Source organism: Clytia hemisphaerica, unplaced genomic scaffold, assembly GCF_902728285.1.
Source record: "Clytia hemisphaerica strain Z4C2 unplaced genomic scaffold, Clytia hemisphaerica genome assembly, whole genome shotgun sequence".
NCBI lineage: Eukaryota > Metazoa > Cnidaria > Hydrozoa > Leptothecata > Clytiidae > Clytia > Clytia hemisphaerica.
The window spans coordinates 573,060-592,791 of NW_027104370.1; the positions used below are offsets into that span (position 1 = coordinate 573,060).

At 36.6% G+C, this 19,732-nt stretch overlaps 1 protein-coding gene across 1 annotated transcript in view; it reads left to right on the forward strand.

Moving 5' to 3' along the window:
- LOC136818475 (RNA helicase Mov10l1-like) overlaps window positions 1-19,732 on the forward strand; it is a 120,037-nt gene that overhangs the window by 29,369 nt on the left and 70,936 nt on the right. Inside the window, exons 11-14 of the mRNA XM_067074809.1 lie at window positions 453-506; window positions 1,896-2,116; window positions 5,115-5,351; window positions 18,971-19,039. Of these exons, the coding sequence (XP_066930910.1) occupies window positions 453-506; window positions 1,896-2,116; window positions 5,115-5,351; window positions 18,971-19,039 (581 nt within the window). The remainder of the gene's footprint in view (window positions 1-452; window positions 507-1,895; window positions 2,117-5,114; window positions 5,352-18,970; window positions 19,040-19,732) is intronic.

Here is a 19,732-nt window from a genome sequence, read left to right on the forward strand (position 1 = left end):
GCTCTCCCGCGCAGTTCAAATGTCACCACTATGCATCGTGGTATCTGTGTCTCGCGTGCACAGAATCAACGGTGTCTGGACAGCGATAAGCGTTCCAACTTTTTATTTTTTTATTTTTTTTTTTAACATTATTATTTCCTTGATCTCCAAAAATATTGGTTCTTCTTACAAGAAAAGTGTTATATAATGTATATGCTGTGTGTATAAAATATATAAATAACTAACAACTCGAACAGATACGGGAGGAACTTGAAAAAGGAGGAATTCCTACTTCGCAAGGAGTAGGACCCATTCCCCAGTATCATCATATCATCATCATTCAAACAAAAGAAAGAACAATAGTCCACCCTTTCGGCGCTGCTCGAGCAAGAATATTCTGCTTCACTAGCACGAGGTGCACCTCCTCTATATCAAAAGCCTCTGTAATTTCTTACTATTTTCTATTTTTTTAGCGCTTTTTCCATCGAAGTTAGAAGAAAAGGAGCCTCTTATACAGATTACTGAAGGTGATTGTTTTTTATATGTGATTTTATATTGCCGGGTTTTGTATTTTGATAAAGGTCTGCAAACTCTGCTGTTTTGACGCTCATCGACAACGATGCGTATCAGATAAATTCTGTGGATGTTGTGGAAAGAGATTCTTCAGCCATTATTCTTCAGATTGTTATTCTGCCTCAGACGGATGTCTACATTTCTGGGAGGTACGAAAGAAGGCTTTTCTGTCTCAAAATTTAGCAGCAAAGCTTTTTTTGGACCTATCCCGGTGGAGATCCTATAAATTAACCTCTGCGCGTTCGTCCGTCCGTCCGTCCGTCCGTTCGTTACCAACTTAATGATTTTTTGCACAAAGATGTGTAGCTGTAAACCCTTGAATGTGACGGAGCCCGATTTTCGAAAAAACTTTTGTGCAAATTTGGGCCAAAAAACGGCTAAAAAACGGGTTTTTTGGACTTTGTGAAAAATTGGATCATTAATTTTTTCTGATTTTTTGCATGAAAGTAGGGTACCATCATGGGTAAAAGATGGCTCAAGCAGATTTTTGCAAAAAAATTTTGTTGGCTCAAAAAACGCATGTTTATCTATAAGAATCACTTGTAATAAGCATACATCAATATTCTTAGTCAAATTACTCAATTCTTTTACGAGAAAGATGTTTTTTTTTGCTCATGAGGGCTTACTTTTGAAGAATATGTGTGTTTAGACAGGAAATTTGGGTTGCTTGGCGTGTTTTTATAAAAAAACTGGCCAAATTCGATATTTTTTAATAAGCACATTATCAATTACTTAGGTATTAGCTTTTCTCGAGATTGGCTCTTTCATTCTTTATGATTTTTTGCACAAAGATGCATAACTATAAACCCTCGAATGTGACGGAGCTCGAGTTTTGGGAAAAAATTTTTTGGGTAAACTTCAGCTAAAAAACGGCTCTTTATCTATAAGAATCACTATTAATAAGTATACGTCAATGTTCTTAGCCAAATTACTCAATTTTTTTATGAAATAGATGTTTTTATTGCTCACGAAGTCTTGAATATGAAAGAATATTTCAGGAGCATGAAATTTTGATTTTTAAACGTTTTTTAAGAAACATACGACTAATTTTAAAAGATCGTCACTATTTGTGTTCTGAATGATTGTTTAACGGTCATGCTCGCGTAGATATCAATTATATATGTGTTAAATGCATAACCAGGTAGGTCCATAAAAGTATCACTTGTTCTTTGTGTAAATCATTCAAAGTTCCGTCTTAAACAAAGAACTTTGCTTTGACTGGTGATCCATAAAGCTTCGATTCTATTGGCTGAATTTAAAGACAAAACATCATTTCTAGCTATTTATTTTAAAGACATCTTTTATCACAATAATATAGTTTTAATTTCTTATTTTCATTTCAGATGACATGGTTTATTTCAATAAACGACTCAACGAACGCCAAAGGAAAGCTGTACACAGAATTGTTTGTGCACGCGGTCGCCCAATTCCGTACGTCCTGTTTGGACCACCTGGGACGGGGAAGTCTGTGACAGTAGTTGAATCTATATTACAAGTTTTCAAGCGTATCAGTCACAGTCGCATTTTAGCTTGTGCACCGTCGAATTCAGCCGCTGACCTTATTGTAAGTCTGCTTGAAATAGACTCTTACATCACGAGCAATGCTTACCTCGTTTTCAATACCTTATCGGCCCTTTTTACGCCAGCCCTAATTTAAGGCTGACCGCTTTTACACCGGCCCTTATTACGCAACAGCCTAATTTTGGACTTACGCCAATCAGGGGGGGGGGTCAGGATCCAGATACCTAACCCAGGGCCGAGGGGTGGTATCAATTTTTTTTTTCAAATTTTAAAAAGTCAAGTTGGTATCGATACCAAAATGAGGGGGTGGGTCCCCCTTTTTTAATTTTTGCTGAATTTGAAATTGGTATCTGACTTAGAATGTTGTAAAATGTAAGTATAAAAACCTAATTGAATCGTTTCCACTATACCCTGATTCCATATAAAAGCATTATTCATTATATAATTGAAATTAAATTTTTATTTAACTATTGCTGCTCTCAATCCTTTCAATCAACCAAAATTCATTCAAAACTAGAGTTGAATAAACTGAATCAAGTCCTAGCAGATCTTAGAACTTTTTTAGTCGTGATAAAATTTTTCTGTACATAACGTTCATCATATAGGTTATGTTACAAAGACTCTAGGCGTGCCTAACACAATAAGTTTTTTTATCTAGATACATTTTGCCTATTTAGTTCAAGAAACTTAATTTACGTTGTGTTAGAATGAGAAAAACTTGTTTTCATTTTCAGGAGTCTAAAGTGTGGTACATAATTTATAAGTGATTAATAAGAGGAATGTTCTTTGAATAAAAACATCCACAGATTTTGTTTAGCGTCCCTTGTATGCAGTATCCTATGCATATAACTTCTTGCATTTTTACTGATTGCCAATTTAGGGGGTGGGTGGGTCCCCCTTTTTAAGAAAAATCGGGATTTTCAAGTTCGTATCGATACCAATTTAGGGGGGTGGGTCCCCCCTTTTCAGAAAATCACGATTTTCATGTTGGTATCGATACCAATTTAGGGGGTGGTGGTATCTACTACTTTCAAATCTCGAAAAGTCAGGTTTTTGGGCCCTGGGTTGGTATCCTGGACCCTGACCCTGACCCCCCCTCCTAATTATGCTTCAACTTAGTAAATAATGACTCAAATTTACATTAAAATGTCATTTTTCAGTAGTAAAATTCTATCGAAAATCACTGATTTTAAATATATTAAATATTTCACTGAAGTTTAAAACAATGGATAATTTTCGTTTTCGAATCATACCTAAAATTCTTTAAGTTGAGCAATAATGATAAAAAATCAACGCCGCTTTTAGGTTAAAATTGCTAAATCTTGGCCCTTTTAACGCCGGCCCTTAGTACGCCACGAGCCTAAAAATAACGCCAATAAGGGCCGGTGTAAAAAGGGCCGATAAGGTATATTGCTATGGTAATCGAATCCCAGAGGAGTTTATAAGAAGTGTACTCTATTCATCAAAGTAGCACTTGAAGATTCGAGAGATTTTTAATCACTTTGGTGATGGTTTCAAAACGAGGCAGTTATTGTGCTCAAAATAATATATGAAGGGGCCTATTACTAGGAAATTTGAGGGGAAAATAGGTGCTGCGCCGCTCTCTTTAAGTTCAAATATTTCATAGGTGCATAACTAACACCCCTGTCTCAGTGCCCCGGTGGCATGATTTCAGTACATGATTTTTTTCAGTACATGGTTTCAGTACATGATTTTTTCCTACGTCACTGCAGTAATCAAATTTTTATTGCACTCATTTGTGAATTGAGATATAAATTGAATAAAGACAGCGACAATAAAAAACAGTTCTTGAATTCCCAAGCCATTTAGGATGATTACAAATGAGTGCAATAAAAATTTGATTACTGCAGTGACGTAGGAAAAATCATGTACTGAAACCATGTACTGAAAAAAATCATGTACTGAAATCATGCCACCGGGGCACTGAGACAGGGGTGTTAACTATTTTCAAAGACCTCTAATCTAAGATGAAATAAAGAACATGTATTTTTCTACCATATTTCTGGTTTCGAAACATGACTTAGGATTTCATTCAATAGGGATAACTTGCTTTTCGCAAGTAATCCGAAAGGATTAAACATCTATCATAGAGTCTCAAGAAATGGTTAGTACGCAAATCATAATGAAAATAGTGCGGATCTTTGGGTTGCGGCTCAAATTTATTCGTGACCTATTTATATACTATTAAAAGCACACGATGTCAATTAAACAGAATCCACATTTGAATTAATGGAAACCTCTAAAACCGTTTAGTTCAGTTTGCCCTCGCTAGTTCGAACTTCTATTATTCAAATCTTATTATAATTTCAACTAATTTCCAGCTCCCGTGTTCTATAATACGAATCTTTCTGTAATTCTCGAGTTTTCAAATCTAGTGCTGACTTCTATTATAATTTCAATTAATTTTCAGCTCCCATTATAGGGAAAACCTCTTAAAATACGTTCTATAATACGAATCTTTCTGTTATTCTTGAGTTCGAATTAGTGAAAGTCAACTGTAGTACTGTAGGCGCAGTAGTGTAGTGGTCATCGTTCTTGACTTCCGTGCTAGAGGTCAGGGTTCAATTCCCACTCGGTGCTGCGAAAGTGAATGTACCTTTGGCCCGGGTTAACCCATACCATGTGAGGGGAATAGGGTACCATCACTCTGATACAAGAGTATGGGGAGATATGAAGGACATTGAATGTGGTGTGGTGATGGTACTAATATGTTCAGTACCTGCGAGAACGCAAGGTTCTCCCGTACTGTGCGAGTATCATCATCGATACATCACGGCTCTGATGTGTCGCGAGCACAGAGTATAATGTCTGGTAAGCGCTGTGATTTCCCTACCTAGGGGTAGGAAACTATCCCGGGCCCGGTCCGATTATATCGGAGGGTTCGCTTCTCTTCTCAACTGTAGTACAATCACGATTTCGAAACACGATCTCTATGTTGTTTCGTTTAAGCTCCAAGGAAGATTCATTTTATTTCAACTTTCCTTTTTTATAAAGGCTTCTCTTCTTTTACCTCTTCATAGGCAGAGCGGCTTCATTTAAGTGGACACGTTTCGAAACGTGATATGGTTCGTATGAATGCGTTCCAACGCTCAAAAATCAACTTACCTGAATGCATTGAACCTTACTGCACGAGTGACACGGACGACTTACATTTCGTCAGCCGTCATCGCATAATCATAGCCACGTGCAATATGGCTGGCTACTTGTATTCATTTGACTTGAAAGTTGGACATTTCACGCATATATTTGTGGACGAGGTAAGAGACGCTTTCTATCAGTAAAGTTTCATTTTCATGAAATATTTTAAGAATGATGTTATAATTGATTACACAAGCTTGCTAGAACGTCCATAAAGGCTGAGGATCCAAATTGAACCCAAATTTAATATGTAACTAGCCGGTACCCGGCGTCGCACGCCGGTATAGCTGTCGCACGCCGGTATAGCTGTTTGCTGAACGGAAGAAGACGCGTTTGCTGTAATTTGAAAAAAATTTGAAGAAAAAAGAAAAGGCAATACTCTCAAAGTAAACTGAAGTCTTTGTAGTCTCCATTGTTTTACAAGTTTGTTTCGGACACGTGATTTTAATTGTTCTCTTTATATGAAAATATGGAAGGAAATTAATGTGCATTGTTCAGAAAAGACCCCTGTTCAAAACTTTCTGAAAAAAAACAACACAATATTTATCAAAGATTCTATCATTTCAGCTTGATGATAAGAAAAAAGGAGATTTGATTTGATTATATGGTATTTCATAAAAAAATAACAATAAACAATAACAATATTGTTAAATATATTGTTATTATTATTAAATATATATAGCATATCAGGAGTAAAAAGTAGTTAAGATTTTAAAAACAATGTACAAAATAAAATGTTCTTTTATGAATTAAAATTGTCTCTTTTAGCTTATAAATAAAAATTCAATAAAATATATAAAAGATAGATTTAATAATATACAAAAGCTCATTTTCAATTATATTCTGCTTGTCGGTGTATACTTTAGGCGTACAAACTTTCGCGAGCAGAAACTTTCGCGATTTTCGCGAATTTTAGCCCTTTTCTCGAAAGTAAATGTCTTTGAAAATTCTTAATGGGGTCATTCGCGAAAGTTTATGCTCGCGAAATTTTCTTTAAAAAATGGGAAATCTAAAAAACTTTGAAATCGTAATAAAAAATAAAATGTTAAGCATATTTCTAGTCTTTGACGCCTTTTTTAAAGCCATTAAACAACTGTTTGTATCGGATTCAAGAATAATTTGTAGCTTTTAAGCCAGTTTTCGTTTAGAAATTCTCATTTTTACCAAGTGATTCGCGAAAGTTTATGCTCGCGAAAAACATTTTTCCCTCAAATTCGCGAAAGTAAATGTCGTGAACTTCGCGATTTTTCGACCTCGCGAAAGTTTGTACGGCTAAATTATAACCCAGAACTAACAGATTTTTTGGTACTAAAATTCCCAATGTAACTGGATGGAAAAACGACCATAAAGAAAATCCATCAGACGTTAGTTCCATTTATACTGAGACGGAAAAAATTTCTAAGACGTATAGTTTGTAAAATGTGGTCTGTGGTAGAGATTCTAATTTATTGAAATATGAATGGGAAGTACTGTACATTCCTTCATGAGGCTCATTTTTAATTTTGATCATCTCAGACAAACTAATCGTCTCAGTATAAACGGAACTATTTAGGAAAAGTGCAAGGAAAGCAAAGAAACGCAACACAGTAAGCTTTAATGGAAGAAATTTTGGTAGAAAGGAGTTTTGTTACCACCACAATTTATGTGGCTTTTAGTATGAGGTTTACCTTAAAACGATATTTTGCAAATGTAATGATAATAGGCCAAAAATGTTATGCATCAGCAAAATCTCTCCCTGAATGGTAAAGTTACAAATTTTTATTGGAAATTGAAAGAAAAAAAACAGAACAAACAAACCGGCACAACCGGCAACTGAGCAACACAAACGTCTAACAAAATTCCAAGATTTAACTCTCGTCTCGAGTCATATCAACGATCTTTGATCTTCGTGTATGGGGAATATCGCGTTGAACGACTTGACGAAGATGAGGGACGCGATGCTCGGGTATAGTAGGCATTCACTAAAAAAATAAAGACTATTTGATACAACATTATCAAATTGCAATAGTTGGAAAAAATAACTTCATCTGGCGGTATCAACAGCCCTTCTAATCAGACCTGGTCTACAGTAAGGTAGAAAAGAAAAGTATTACAATATCCTTACTGTTTTCGATCTTCTTCTGCTTTTTCAAAATATCTTTGAGGTCCACTCTCGCTTGAGCAACTATTCCAAGTATGAGACGTGCTATAATGGTAAAATGACAGTTATTTTAGGGGTGTAAAGCCGAAGTTGTTTTTCGTGAGGTTGGTTTTTTACGCTGGCTCAATTTAGATGCTCCTACATTAAAGAGATGTAGAAATGTACTTACTGTGGTCGTCAATGACGTTTAAGACAGGAGCACTGTCGGTCTGGTAAGATACAGACACCATCTCTACTTTTGGGGTTTGACACTCCTCATTCACCAAGGTAGTACTGGGGTTTTGCGTGCTGCTAAAAATCACATTTCCCATATTGTGCAGATTTAACTGAAATTATTTTTACTGAAAAATAGAGGACTTTTTTTACATAAATTCTTACATAAATCCATCAAATTTTTTGTAAAAGTGGAAAATACCAGGGTTTTATTTCAGTAATTACAAATCATCATTAACAAAACCCTGGGAAAGGGAATTTTCATCGACTGTGCAAATTTCAATAGGACAGACATAAAAGTGTTGTTTGTACATTTAAAAAAATTAATCATAGAGGAAGAACGTTGTGGGTACTGTTTTATATCGAATAATGCTTGAAAACGGTGACCAAACAAACCATTAAAAATGAGTTGTCTCCCATATGAAAAATGGGGATCTCCAAGTTTGGGTAAGGTTTTGTGTCTTCTTTATCAACTTGAGGATTCTTTGACAAGTTGACGAATGCAATTTCATAAACAAATCATTAAAAATGATTTGTCTCCCATATGGAATGGGGATATTCTGAACATCGGCAATTCCATGAACAGCACACATGTTGGTAAGAAATGTTGGTAAGAAATGTTCCATACCTTCCCATACTTCAACAACTTTTGGTGATATAAAGCAGTAATGAAGTTTGACTGAAATGTGGTATCCGAATCGAGTTTTGCGCATACGATGAAAATTCCCTTATCAATGTCCTATCAAACACAAATATAAAAAACACCCAGTCCAAGATCCAAAAAGCCATTAAAAACAAAACACAAATCATGTACTGTACACTTATATTTACAAACCAACCCTCAAAACCCAAAAAAATTTACAATCAATACAAAGGTAACTCATTCGATTAGACCTTGGTATATACAAACGCAAATGTTTTAATTTGTCATTGAGGAAGTAAAAACCATGATAAAAACGTTTTATAAAAAAGTTTTATTCCGAAAATAAAACCTGAAACCAGTCACTGTTATTTGAATTATATCCTAGGTAAGTAGCTCATGTTTTACTGTGATGTAGGTACATTCAAAGAATCTGGGGGTAGACGATATTTTGTGTGAAGCACCTTCTTCTTATATAGCCTTGTCTAAACGAATTACAAACTTGAACTTTAACACAGTCAAAGGCCCGTGTACGTGAAAAAGCTACATAAAGTTGTCCATGGGAGAAACATGGACTTCGAAGAAAGATGCCTACTTTGTCATAAGTCTGTCCCTGGCTTTTGTTTATAGTAACTGCATAAGATAAACGCACTGGGAACTGAACTCTTTTGAGTTGAAAAGGCAAATTTGTATCATTTGGACAAAATGTTATTCTAGGAATAAGAGTCCTTTGGCCTGCATGAAAACCTGTGAGAATCTCAGCGTCAATGATGTTGTCCTGTAAATTGCAAACTTTAAGGCGTGTTCCATTGCAGAGACCATCTTTTAAAGACAAATTTCGCAGCAACATAATTACCGCACCAACTTTAAGATTTAACATATGTTTTGGCATTCCACTTGGAGTCGAAGAGTTTAAAAATTCTTGTGGGTAAAGGTCGATTTCTTCTTGTGTATCACTCACAACAGAATCATAACTGAAATATGTTCTTACATCTCCATGCAGTCTATTCAAAATCTTCTCATTAATTTCAAGAGCCTCATCATTTGTTGGTGTAAGAATTACTCTTTTAGTAAGGTCGTCTTGATTATCGAAGTCCCCAAAGATAATATGGAATTAAATCTGAGTCTTTTGGAACAGTACATTCATCAGGGATTTGAATACAACCTTGTTAAGGCTCGTTTTCTTTGACTGGAAGTGTACTCCCACCTAGCTCCAAAAGGAAATTGGAAAATTCTTGTTCACCTTGACCTGCACGCATATTTTGATTCAAGTGGAATTTTCGGGCTAGGGGCCAAAGACGACTGGTTTTCAAACAACTTTCAACCACCTGAGCAGGACTTCCTCGTTTTACAACAGGAAGTGTTTGTCTAAAGTCACCACCTAACATAACAACTTTTCCAGCAAAAGGTACATCACTGTTACAAATATCTCTAAGCATCCTATCTATTGCCTTGAGGGCATGTTTAGGTATCATACTGGCCTCATCAAATATGAATAGATCTTGGCTTCTCAAAAAGTAAGCATGAGTGCTGTTGGGCTTCACATTACATGAAGAGCCATCATTAACAGGTACTGGCAACTTAAACAGATTGTGACATGTCTTCCCTCCATCAAGAAGGGTAGCAGCAATACCAGTCCAAGAGGAAGTAGAAACAGAAAAAGATTCTGCCCGAGCTGCTTTGATTATATAATTATATGTAAATGTTTTCCCACAACCCCCTGGACCATCAAGAAAGAAAAGTTTTGGACTATGATGGTCATTATTAGACAAAGCTTCAATGACAGCATCGGCTACAATAGTTTGATCATTGTTTAGCAATGGCCTGATTTCCCTGGCTTCTTGACGGTTAGCTTCTGCATCAGGTTGGTCCTGAGCAATCTCAATATTCAGATCAGGTAAATTAAAGTCTTTTAAAGACTTTCCAAATTGATTAAGCATTGCCTCAATATCAGCTAAAGCCATCTGTTCAGCCTGCAATTCAGTGTGTTGGCGTAAGAAGTCTTGCATCATAGCCTGTTTAAAGCTTTCCCAAAGCTCTCCAGGATTGTTTGGCTCACCATGAATGAGAATTGTGCAAAATGTTCTTCGAATTTTGACTGGTGTAGCAACATGGACCACTTCATTCAAAGTCTCCACCCAAATATTATCATCAGCTAGAAGTCCCCTCGCTAAACATGCCTCTCGAAAAGTTGGGTAAGTTTCTCCATCAAAAGTTCTTAAGTATTCAAAGGATATTGCACCGGGAACATGTAACAACAAAACTCTCAGAAAATATCTTTCACTTTCACGTATACTTGCATTGTACATCCGACTGATAACCGTCCCGTGCCCCCGTTCTCTGACCTTCCACCTGTTGCCATGTCTAGATTTAATAAAAACATATTCATAAGGAATGTCAGGATATAAGATTTCCCTGGCTGTAGGATCGTTTTGGTTCAATAAAAACCAAGCAGTCAACATGGTTTCACTACCGCCAGCTCTCTCAGCAGCATTTTCTTCTTCACCCTGCCTAAAATAAACACGCTGAAAATTGGGTAGGTTTATGTTTATGTTTATGTTTCTTTTCTTTAAAGTTGATGCAAAGTAGTACAATGTGTACTTAGCTCGAGGCTAATCAATATCAACTATTAATTACAAATCTATCTAGAAGGTTGACACTCAAGATCAACTATTATTTACAAATTAATTTAAATTCAATCAATGAAACCAACGCCATGGATAAAAGTGCGACAGTTTCGGCAAGGACAAGTAGTGGGCCTCCATTGCTTGATTTCTTTTTTAAATTCATCTAGGTTTTTAAGTTTTTTAAAGTCATCGGGAAGGGTAGCCCAGATTTTAGGTCCCAGGAAAGCTAAAGACGATTTTCCATTCATTTCACTTTCAACTACTCTACTACGAAAGGAATTCCTTTTTCTCGTGTTGATCTTACATTGGTTTTTGAGAAATATTTTACTTTCTGATTTATTGAGTTTTGATTTAAATAGCTCTGTGGATAAGAATTGAATTGCTCGTTGATGGAAGGTGGAACCGTTGTCAAGTTTCAACAGATCATCGAATGATGAGTTGTAGTCTGAGTAAACGATTCTCAAGCATCTTTTATGTAGATTGTTGATTTTATCCTCTAGAGCTCTGCTATGAAACATCCATATGAGAGGACAGTAATTGAAGTGGCATTTAATGAAAGCATTCATCAAGCGTTTCTTTTTTTCTAAAGTGAGATAGATATGTGCTCATTCTGGCTAAGGCGGTTATTTTCAAACTAGCTTTCTTGCAAAGATTTTCTATATGCGATTCAAACGTCAAAAGATTATCGAAGGTTACTCCAAGAATCTTTGACGTTTTGGTATTGAAAACAGTTTCTTCTCTAATATTTAGATAGAGCGAGTCGTCAATGATGTTAACTATTAGCTGACATTTGTCAGCATTACCAACCATTTGATTAATCGAAAGCCATGTGAAGATTTTTTCTGCTACAGAGCTTAGTTTACCACTTACTTCAATCCAGGTAGGAGCACTAACATAGGGTGTCGTATCGTCCGCATAATTCGCAACCTTAGTATCCTCAATGATGAAAAAGAGGTCACAGATATAAATATTGAAAAACAAAGGGCCAAGGATTGATCCATGGGGAACACCATCCTTGATCTTGATCCAGTTACTCAGTTCGTTGCCTACTTTTGCCCTTTGTTGCCTATTTTCTAGATAACTCTTGACTAACCCAGTGGAAAGGTCATCGAACCCGTATGCACTGATCTTTGCTACAAGTAATTTGTGGCACATGCAGTCAAAGGCCTTAGAAAGGTCGATGAGCAGTGCCCCAAAAACATCTTTTTTGTCATTGGCTAGCTTCCAGAGCTCTTCCATTGGGAGAAGAGAGGTTTGAGTGGAATATCCTTTCCTGAAACCACATTGTTGTTCATCAAAGTAGTGCTCAAAGTATTCTGATATTTGATTGTGATATACTCTTTCGTAAATTTTGGATATTACCGGCAGTATACTTATTGGTCTATAGTTACTTTTATCGTTTTTAGAATTTTTCTTGTAGACTGGGGTGACTGTCGCGAACTTGGAAATGTTGGGAAAAATACCTGAGCTGAAGGAGTCATTTATGCTTATAGAGAAGCAGCTTGCAAATAAGTGAGAGTATTTTTTAATTATTTTCGCTGGTATATCATTTTCCGCTTGAGACTTATTTGTCTTAAGGTTACTAATTATCTTCTCTACTTCGTCTTCGGTGGTGTTTCTAAACTTGAAGGAGTTTTCATTGTTTGATACCTTTTCTTTTATTTTGAGTATACTAGGGTGGTTTCTAAAAAGCATTATTTCATTTTGAAGAATATTATCAGAGAGTTCATTGAGAGGCACTGGTTCTGTTGGTGGTTGATTGAGATCTAATTTTTCAGTGATATTTATGAAGAACTCATTAAACATTTTTCCAATTTCTTTATCATCTTTAATCAGTTCATCATTTTCGACTAAGGTTTATTTTCTCACTTATTGGTCCTTTATTAGAGAAAAAAGGGCGCACAGTTTTCCAAAATCTTTTATTGTCAGTGATTTGCTTTTCATCCAGAGATTCATAAAATCTTCTTTTAGTGTTTCTCAGGAGATATAAGCATAGGTTTCGCTGTTGGTTGTAATTATATTTGTTGATGTTAGAGGGGTCTTTTCGTTTAATGTTATTAAGTCGAGATCGATGCATCATGGCCTTTCGTAGTGATTTTGTCATGAAAGGTTTATCATTACCTCTTAGTATTTTAGTTTTTATCGGTGCTTCAGCGTTTAGAAGATTTACTACACTTTTCATTTTATGTTCAAAGTTGCGATTCGACTCTAGTACTTGTGTTAAATGATTTTTGAAAAGATCTTCGTTAAGATTTTTGTAGCATCTATATTTAATGGCTTTAGGTGGACACTTTTCAAAAGTGGTTTTTAAGACGCTTATTGTGATGTTGTGAAAGTCCGATAGGCTATTAGATACAGAGGAAGAGCCCTGAAAACTTCTTTGGTAATTTGTTAGCATCAGATCAATGCATTTCGGATTTTCTGCGTTTTTGAAGCACGTAGGTTCCTTTATCAAGCTAGAAAGCTCCCTGCTAGCAAGAAACTCAGGCATTTTATTTTTGTCGATTTCACAATTGAAATCCCCCAGTAGTAAAAGTCGGTCATGATCTCCTATAGAATCAAGGCTATTTTGTAAAAGCTCTAAATGTGAATTTATATTGTCTACATGCGGATTATAAGAGCAACCCAGTAGCCATTTTTGCTTCTTCAGATTCACCTCGATGAATATAGCTTCATAATTCTTGTCTTTTAATACGAGTTTAGAAGGAATGCCCTGACGTACGTAGAGTAGAAGACCTCCTCCCTGCTTGTCCCTGTCCAAGCGATATGGACGCGAGTAGTTTTCAATAATGAAATGATTTTCAGAGAATGATTCGTCAATCTTAGTTTCAGATACCAAAAAAATGTCTACGTTATCTTTGATAACTAATTTGAGACCTTCAAATTTGTATCTTATCGAGTTGATATTAAGATGTCCTATGATGACGTTTGCGACGTTATTAATACGGATTTTTCTCAGAGCCTTTTCTTCGAATTCATAAGACTTTTCCGTTGGTTTGTCAAGCAATGGGGGACCATCTACATACCTTTCACTGTCACCTTTTTCTTTGTTGTTGGATTCATCGTTGTCTGTACTGTTTTTGTCGTTTTCATTGGTTTTGCTGGTGATTTTTATGTTTGTGTTTTTTCTTGATATTTCTTTAAGGTTCGTTGTGTAGGGTGTTAATGTTGGTTTTCTCTTCGACGAAACTTCCTGAGGCCGTAACCGTTTTTTGAGTTTCCCCGAACGCGATGTACCCATTCAGTATCGTCTAGGTTCCGATTATTTGCTTTATCCAGCCATTCCTTTAGAACTGCTCTTTCAGTTCGAGTTAGGTCTTCCGTAATGCTTATTCCTTTATAGTCGTCATTTCCTTTGAGGGCTGATAGGCTGTGAAGGAGGGACAACTTTTCTTTTTCTGAACCAAGGACAAGTTTTATTGGTCTCTTTTTGTTGGTTTCCTCGGTACCGATTCTCGATACGTTCTTTATAGTTGGAGGTGGAATTTTTACCGTCTTGATGAGGCTTTCAATATACCTTTTATCACAGTCGTTTTTATCTTCACCAGTCCATTCAGCAACTCCATGGATGACGACATTTCTTTGCCGCTGGTCATGGTCTTTTTTTTCTTTTATCTCTTCGTAGCGAGCCTCTTTTATAATGGACTTTAAACCGCTTGTTGTTACTTGAGACGTAATTTTAGTTGCGTCAGCGTAGGACGTGTTGGCTTTGGTTACTTGATCCTCAACCTTGGTCAAGGATGACTGGATTTCTTCTAGAATTGAAGATTTTATTGTCTTCCCAAAAGTTTTAAATTGCTCTTGAATCTTCCTGTCAAGAGCTTTGACGGTGTGTTCTTCGACTTTGTTTGTTCTTTGTGTGTTATATTTAACTTTCCAATGATTTAACTCTTTATCTTTCTGTTCAATAGATTTCTTCAGTTCTTCTTCTTTTCCCTGGCATAGTAAGACTATATCTTTGGATACTTCCACACAGTTGAAACAGATGAAAGTAGACTTTGCTGTGGAGCGAGTTGTTTTATTTCTCTGGCTATTTAGATGAGCTTGCACTTGGTACGCAGGGAGTTGCGAGCACTTGAAGTGCACATGGCGAGAGCATTTTACGACGGAGCATTGTAGAGTATTGGTTTCTTCGGTGATGAGACAGTTTGTCGGCGAACAGCTTGGTACGGTGACTGATTCTGATAAATCTATCGAGGAGATGTCACTCGGCGTGTCCTCTTCCATTTTGGTTATTTTGAGGTTGATGATGTGATTGAGTTGGTTTTGGTGAGCTTATTTTAGTAAAAAATACTGCCAACCTAGTGACCGTATGACTTTGAGTGTGCATAGGAAACGCAAATAAACGCCAACATGCTTCTGGAGCAGAAACATATCGTGCATCAAGAAATGGTTTTGATTTCATCATGATCTATTCTCTCTGCTATCTCAATATGAGCTGTATCATGGCCTTTGTAGATGTATTTGTAAAGATATTTGACAGCTTTAATGGACACGCAGGCTTCTAAGTTAATGTGAGCATTATACTTTTTGCACAAATAAGGACAATATGGCACAACCCATCTATTATCAAGATCAAGATTTCTCACCCTCACAGTGCGGCCATTGTCTGGTCTATAATATAAAGGATATCCATCCACATTCATAACTGTACCATCATTAAAAGCTTTTGGAAAACCTTTTGAGCAACTACCATCAACCATACATGGACTACGGTCATTTAAAACACCAAAGGGGCATGAATCATGTTTGATTTGATGATTTCTTAAAGTTCAGGTTCAGTTTCAGGATCAGGCAACTGTGCACAAATTAAGCGGTCAATATCATCTGCATTTCTCAATTTAAATTCAGCTGCAAAATGAATCAAAATGTGTGCATGAGGAAGGCCACGCTTCTGGAACTCAATCACATCAACACGGGCAACAACCATTCCAAGAATACCATCCTCCATAATTTCTTTTTTCATGGCACACAACTTCATGCGAAACACTCGAGTAAGTAAATCAGGCCTGTCATGCGCTTTCTGATTGGGAAGTAAGTTCTCAGTTACCTCACGCCATCTAGGATTACACGTGAAAGTCAAGAAAGTATCTGGCTTTCCATGCTTAGAAACTACAGCCATTGCATCCAAGTAAAGCTGGTGCATAGCTCTGGGAGACCCTGAAAACGTCGAAGGCAAAACAATAACATGACCGGCATTCAAGTTTCTTTGTTCTGCAGCATTTTCAAGATGGTCAACTAAACCTTGATAACATTCAGCTCTTAATTGCTGCTGATTGTGACGAAGAAAGTCCAACCTTGAGCCTTCAACTTTTGTGTAAGCATCCACTAAAAATTGCTGAAATAGCCTACCTGAAAAATGAAGTGCAGAGAACCCCCTTCGAATAGCTAACCGATAAACATAATGTTCAAGTTGTGTCACATGATTCCTGGTTCTTGTTGCTCTCTCAGCTACGTGAGGTATATTCATATCCCAGCCGAGATCACCTCTTGGAAAAAGTAATGGATAAATAAATGGATCAACTACGCTTGATGTTGATGGTATACTTTGCAAACGATGATTTCGCGGATAAACAACAACATTCCTACCGGCTGGTGGAGCACCATCTTCTCCTGTGAAGATGGCAGCCACCTCTTCATGTAAAGGTGCATTTCCACGCCTTTGATCATGTCCCTCTCTCATAACCATGGATACCCTAGAAACTGCACGGTTTTCAGCTACAGCACGATGTTGTTCCTCTTGTTCGACCTGTTTCATATGCTTAAAAGAAGCAGCATAAGGATTTACTGTTTCAAGAACATCCTGGATGAGAGCCATAGTGGCCCTATTACAATCAACTGCAGATGGATTCTGCATTCTCAAATCTAAAGCATGTGCAGCTTCAATGATATACAATTGAGCATATTGTGGTTGTTCTTCATCAGGAAAAAGAGTACCGTAGCGATGACAAATTTGTCCACAAATTCTAAATGTTGGAGGACCAATACCTGGAGGAGGTCTCAAGTTGGCAGAAAAAGAGCCAAAAGCAAAAGAGTTATTGTAAATACGAATTCTTTTTCGAAACTCCTTGGCCTCATTTGAATTATCAGTGAAAAGATGTTGAAGTTGAGGTGGAAAAGGTTGTAATTGAGGCAGGGAAACTTTTCCTTTAGAACAACACTTGAATTCATCTTCTTTTTCAAATTTCAAGGCCCCACAAAATTCACAGACATGGTTGAAAGCTCCTAAGTAGTGTTCATTAGGAAGGGGGTTACCAATGTGAGCTAAATTCAAGCGCCTAGGTCTGCGGTGCCGAGCATTATCGCCTCTACGTCTACGTGCAATTTGTACCTCATTTTCGTTTTCTCGAATATTTCTAATTCGCTCTAGATTTGCTTGCCTCCTTTGACGTCCTTGCTCAATATTTTCATTTGCACGTCGATTTCTTTCATTTTGAGCATTGACATTCCTTCGCCTACGACCTTGTGCTTCATTTTCGTTTGCACGCCTATCCCTAGATCGCTCTAATTCAATTTGTCTGCGCTCTTGCGTTTGTTGCTCATTCTCGCTAGCACGCCTGTTCCTAGCACGCTCTAAATCAAGTTGTCTACGCTGCTGAGTATGTTGCTCATTTTCATTAGCCCGCCTAGCTCTCATTCTTTGAGCATTTCTTTCTCTTCTCTGTTGAGCTTCCTCGGGAGTTTCCATTGGTCTTCCCCTCCATGCATTTTCAGCAGTAGTTCTCCTACCCCTATCAGTAGGCCCCTCAACATCAATCAAGCCATTTTCATTATCTTGGTTCATTTGGGGGAGAGGATTTTTCCTTAAATCTGACCTGGGTCATGAGCTACCTAGGATATAAAAACAAATGATAATATACTTTAGACACAGCTCCAAGAAACAGATAATTTTGTTCTAGCATGCCAGTGATTCATTTCTCCAAAACCATTTCCATTTCTCATTTATCAAGCCAAAAGTTAATATTTCAGTCCAACAGTACCAGCTCCAGCAAAATCAAATTGAAAGTGAATCATTCTAATTTCATCAAAAAAATCAATAGAATTGTGACGGGTGTTGTGTTGTTCAGTATCTTGGTGGATTCGGCCACCAAAACACATTTGAAGAAAATCTAAAATGACCCCCTATTCTGTTTTCAGTTTTTTTAAAGAACCAATCAAAATCATTTCGCGAGTGACGGGTGTTCAATTAATGCGTGAGACTATAGAAAAGATATGATATTTCAAGAAAAATTACCCCCTATTATAGAAAACGGCGCGAATATTGTTTAACACATTTGTGGAGCAAGAACTGGAAGTCATCTTTTGGAAGAACAAAAACATTGCGTTAGAAAACGAAAGTAGAAAACACAGACAAACACACATACAGACTACCACTATTAATATATAGATACATTCCTATAGCTTCAAGGCTTATTGGGAATTTTTGACATTCTTAAGTTGTGCTACCAAACTCCATGATGATGATATTCTTAGCATATTCTTAATTTTTGGCCAATTTCATCATGCCATGAATATTTTTATAAAGTATGTTCTTATAAAAGAAAATGCGTTTAGAATTGTCTCGCAGTGCATAAAAGTATTGACTCAAAATCGTTCTGTTCCTTCTTGTGTGCGTTTAAGCACTTTCAGGTGTTACACGTTTTTATAAGAACATCTAAACTGTTTTCAAGGCCTTGGGGTGTAAATCTATGAGATTAAGCCTAGAAATAATCTTACTTTTGCCAATTTTTCGAGTATTTTGCCCATTTTCCTATAATGAAATCGGCTATTTTCGCACGTTCGTCTATTTTAGAGTCAGTAATGCCTTAAAATGTTCTTAACTTATTCTTAATATTTCGGCCATTGAAGCCTTATATTCTCATATAGTTCGTTCTTATAAAAAGACGTTAAAACCACCTAAAACCACTATTGACAGGAAGCTATTATGGGCTAGATACGGGACCCCATGATCATGGAGAAGGAGCACAAATCGAAAAATCAATGTGTGTTAATAGAAACCCCTTAATTAAAAACAGCCATGGTTTCCTTGAAAAAGCAATAAAATTCGTGTTAATTTCAAGGCCGTTGAATGCTTGCCTAGTAATATTCGTGTAGTAAGGTATATTCTTATGTTTGTAGGCTGGTCAGTCAACAGAACCGGAATGCATGATTCCTGCTGGTTTTGCTGCCGGGTCTGAAGAATCACAGGTTAGTAGATTCATTGAATTTGATATAATTAAATTCTTAAATCGGGTAAAACACCCGATCCGAGTTATCATTACACGGTTGACTGTCTGTTATTCGAAGCTCCAAGGAGGGGCTTTCTTAGGGGGGATTCTTTTCCCGAATTTACTTCGAATATCTGGAATTTCGAATAACTGAGAAATTCGCTTTCCTGCCAGATTTTCAACTTAACCTTACTTTTCTGTATACACGTTTTTTTTTTTATTAGAACCCAGTTTGTAAGAACATTTAGGCTGAAATTTGTCAAAAATTTAAGAACATTATAAGAACATGTCCAGCCTGAGAATCGAATAGTTTGACGAAAGTCGCTTAAAAATCTTTAGATTTCTTAAGGATTTTGTGCAATTATTACTGTAATTATTCCTCTTATCTAAAAATAATAGCAAATTTACTCGATTTTTAACCCAATATCGACATTCAAAGGTTTTATTAGATTTTAAGCGAATCGATTTCAAGAACGTCAATAAGAACATTTCAGGCTGAAAATTGATGAGAAAATAGGCACATCCAGCCTCAGCTAAAATTAAGACGTTCTAATAAAAAAAAAACGTGTAATAGTTGAGGTATTGTGGTTCATTTGAGTGTATAATAAACACAAAGAATCTTTACTTTTTGAAGAAAGAGCTAACTTTGGAGATGATAAGGATGAATGAGGAT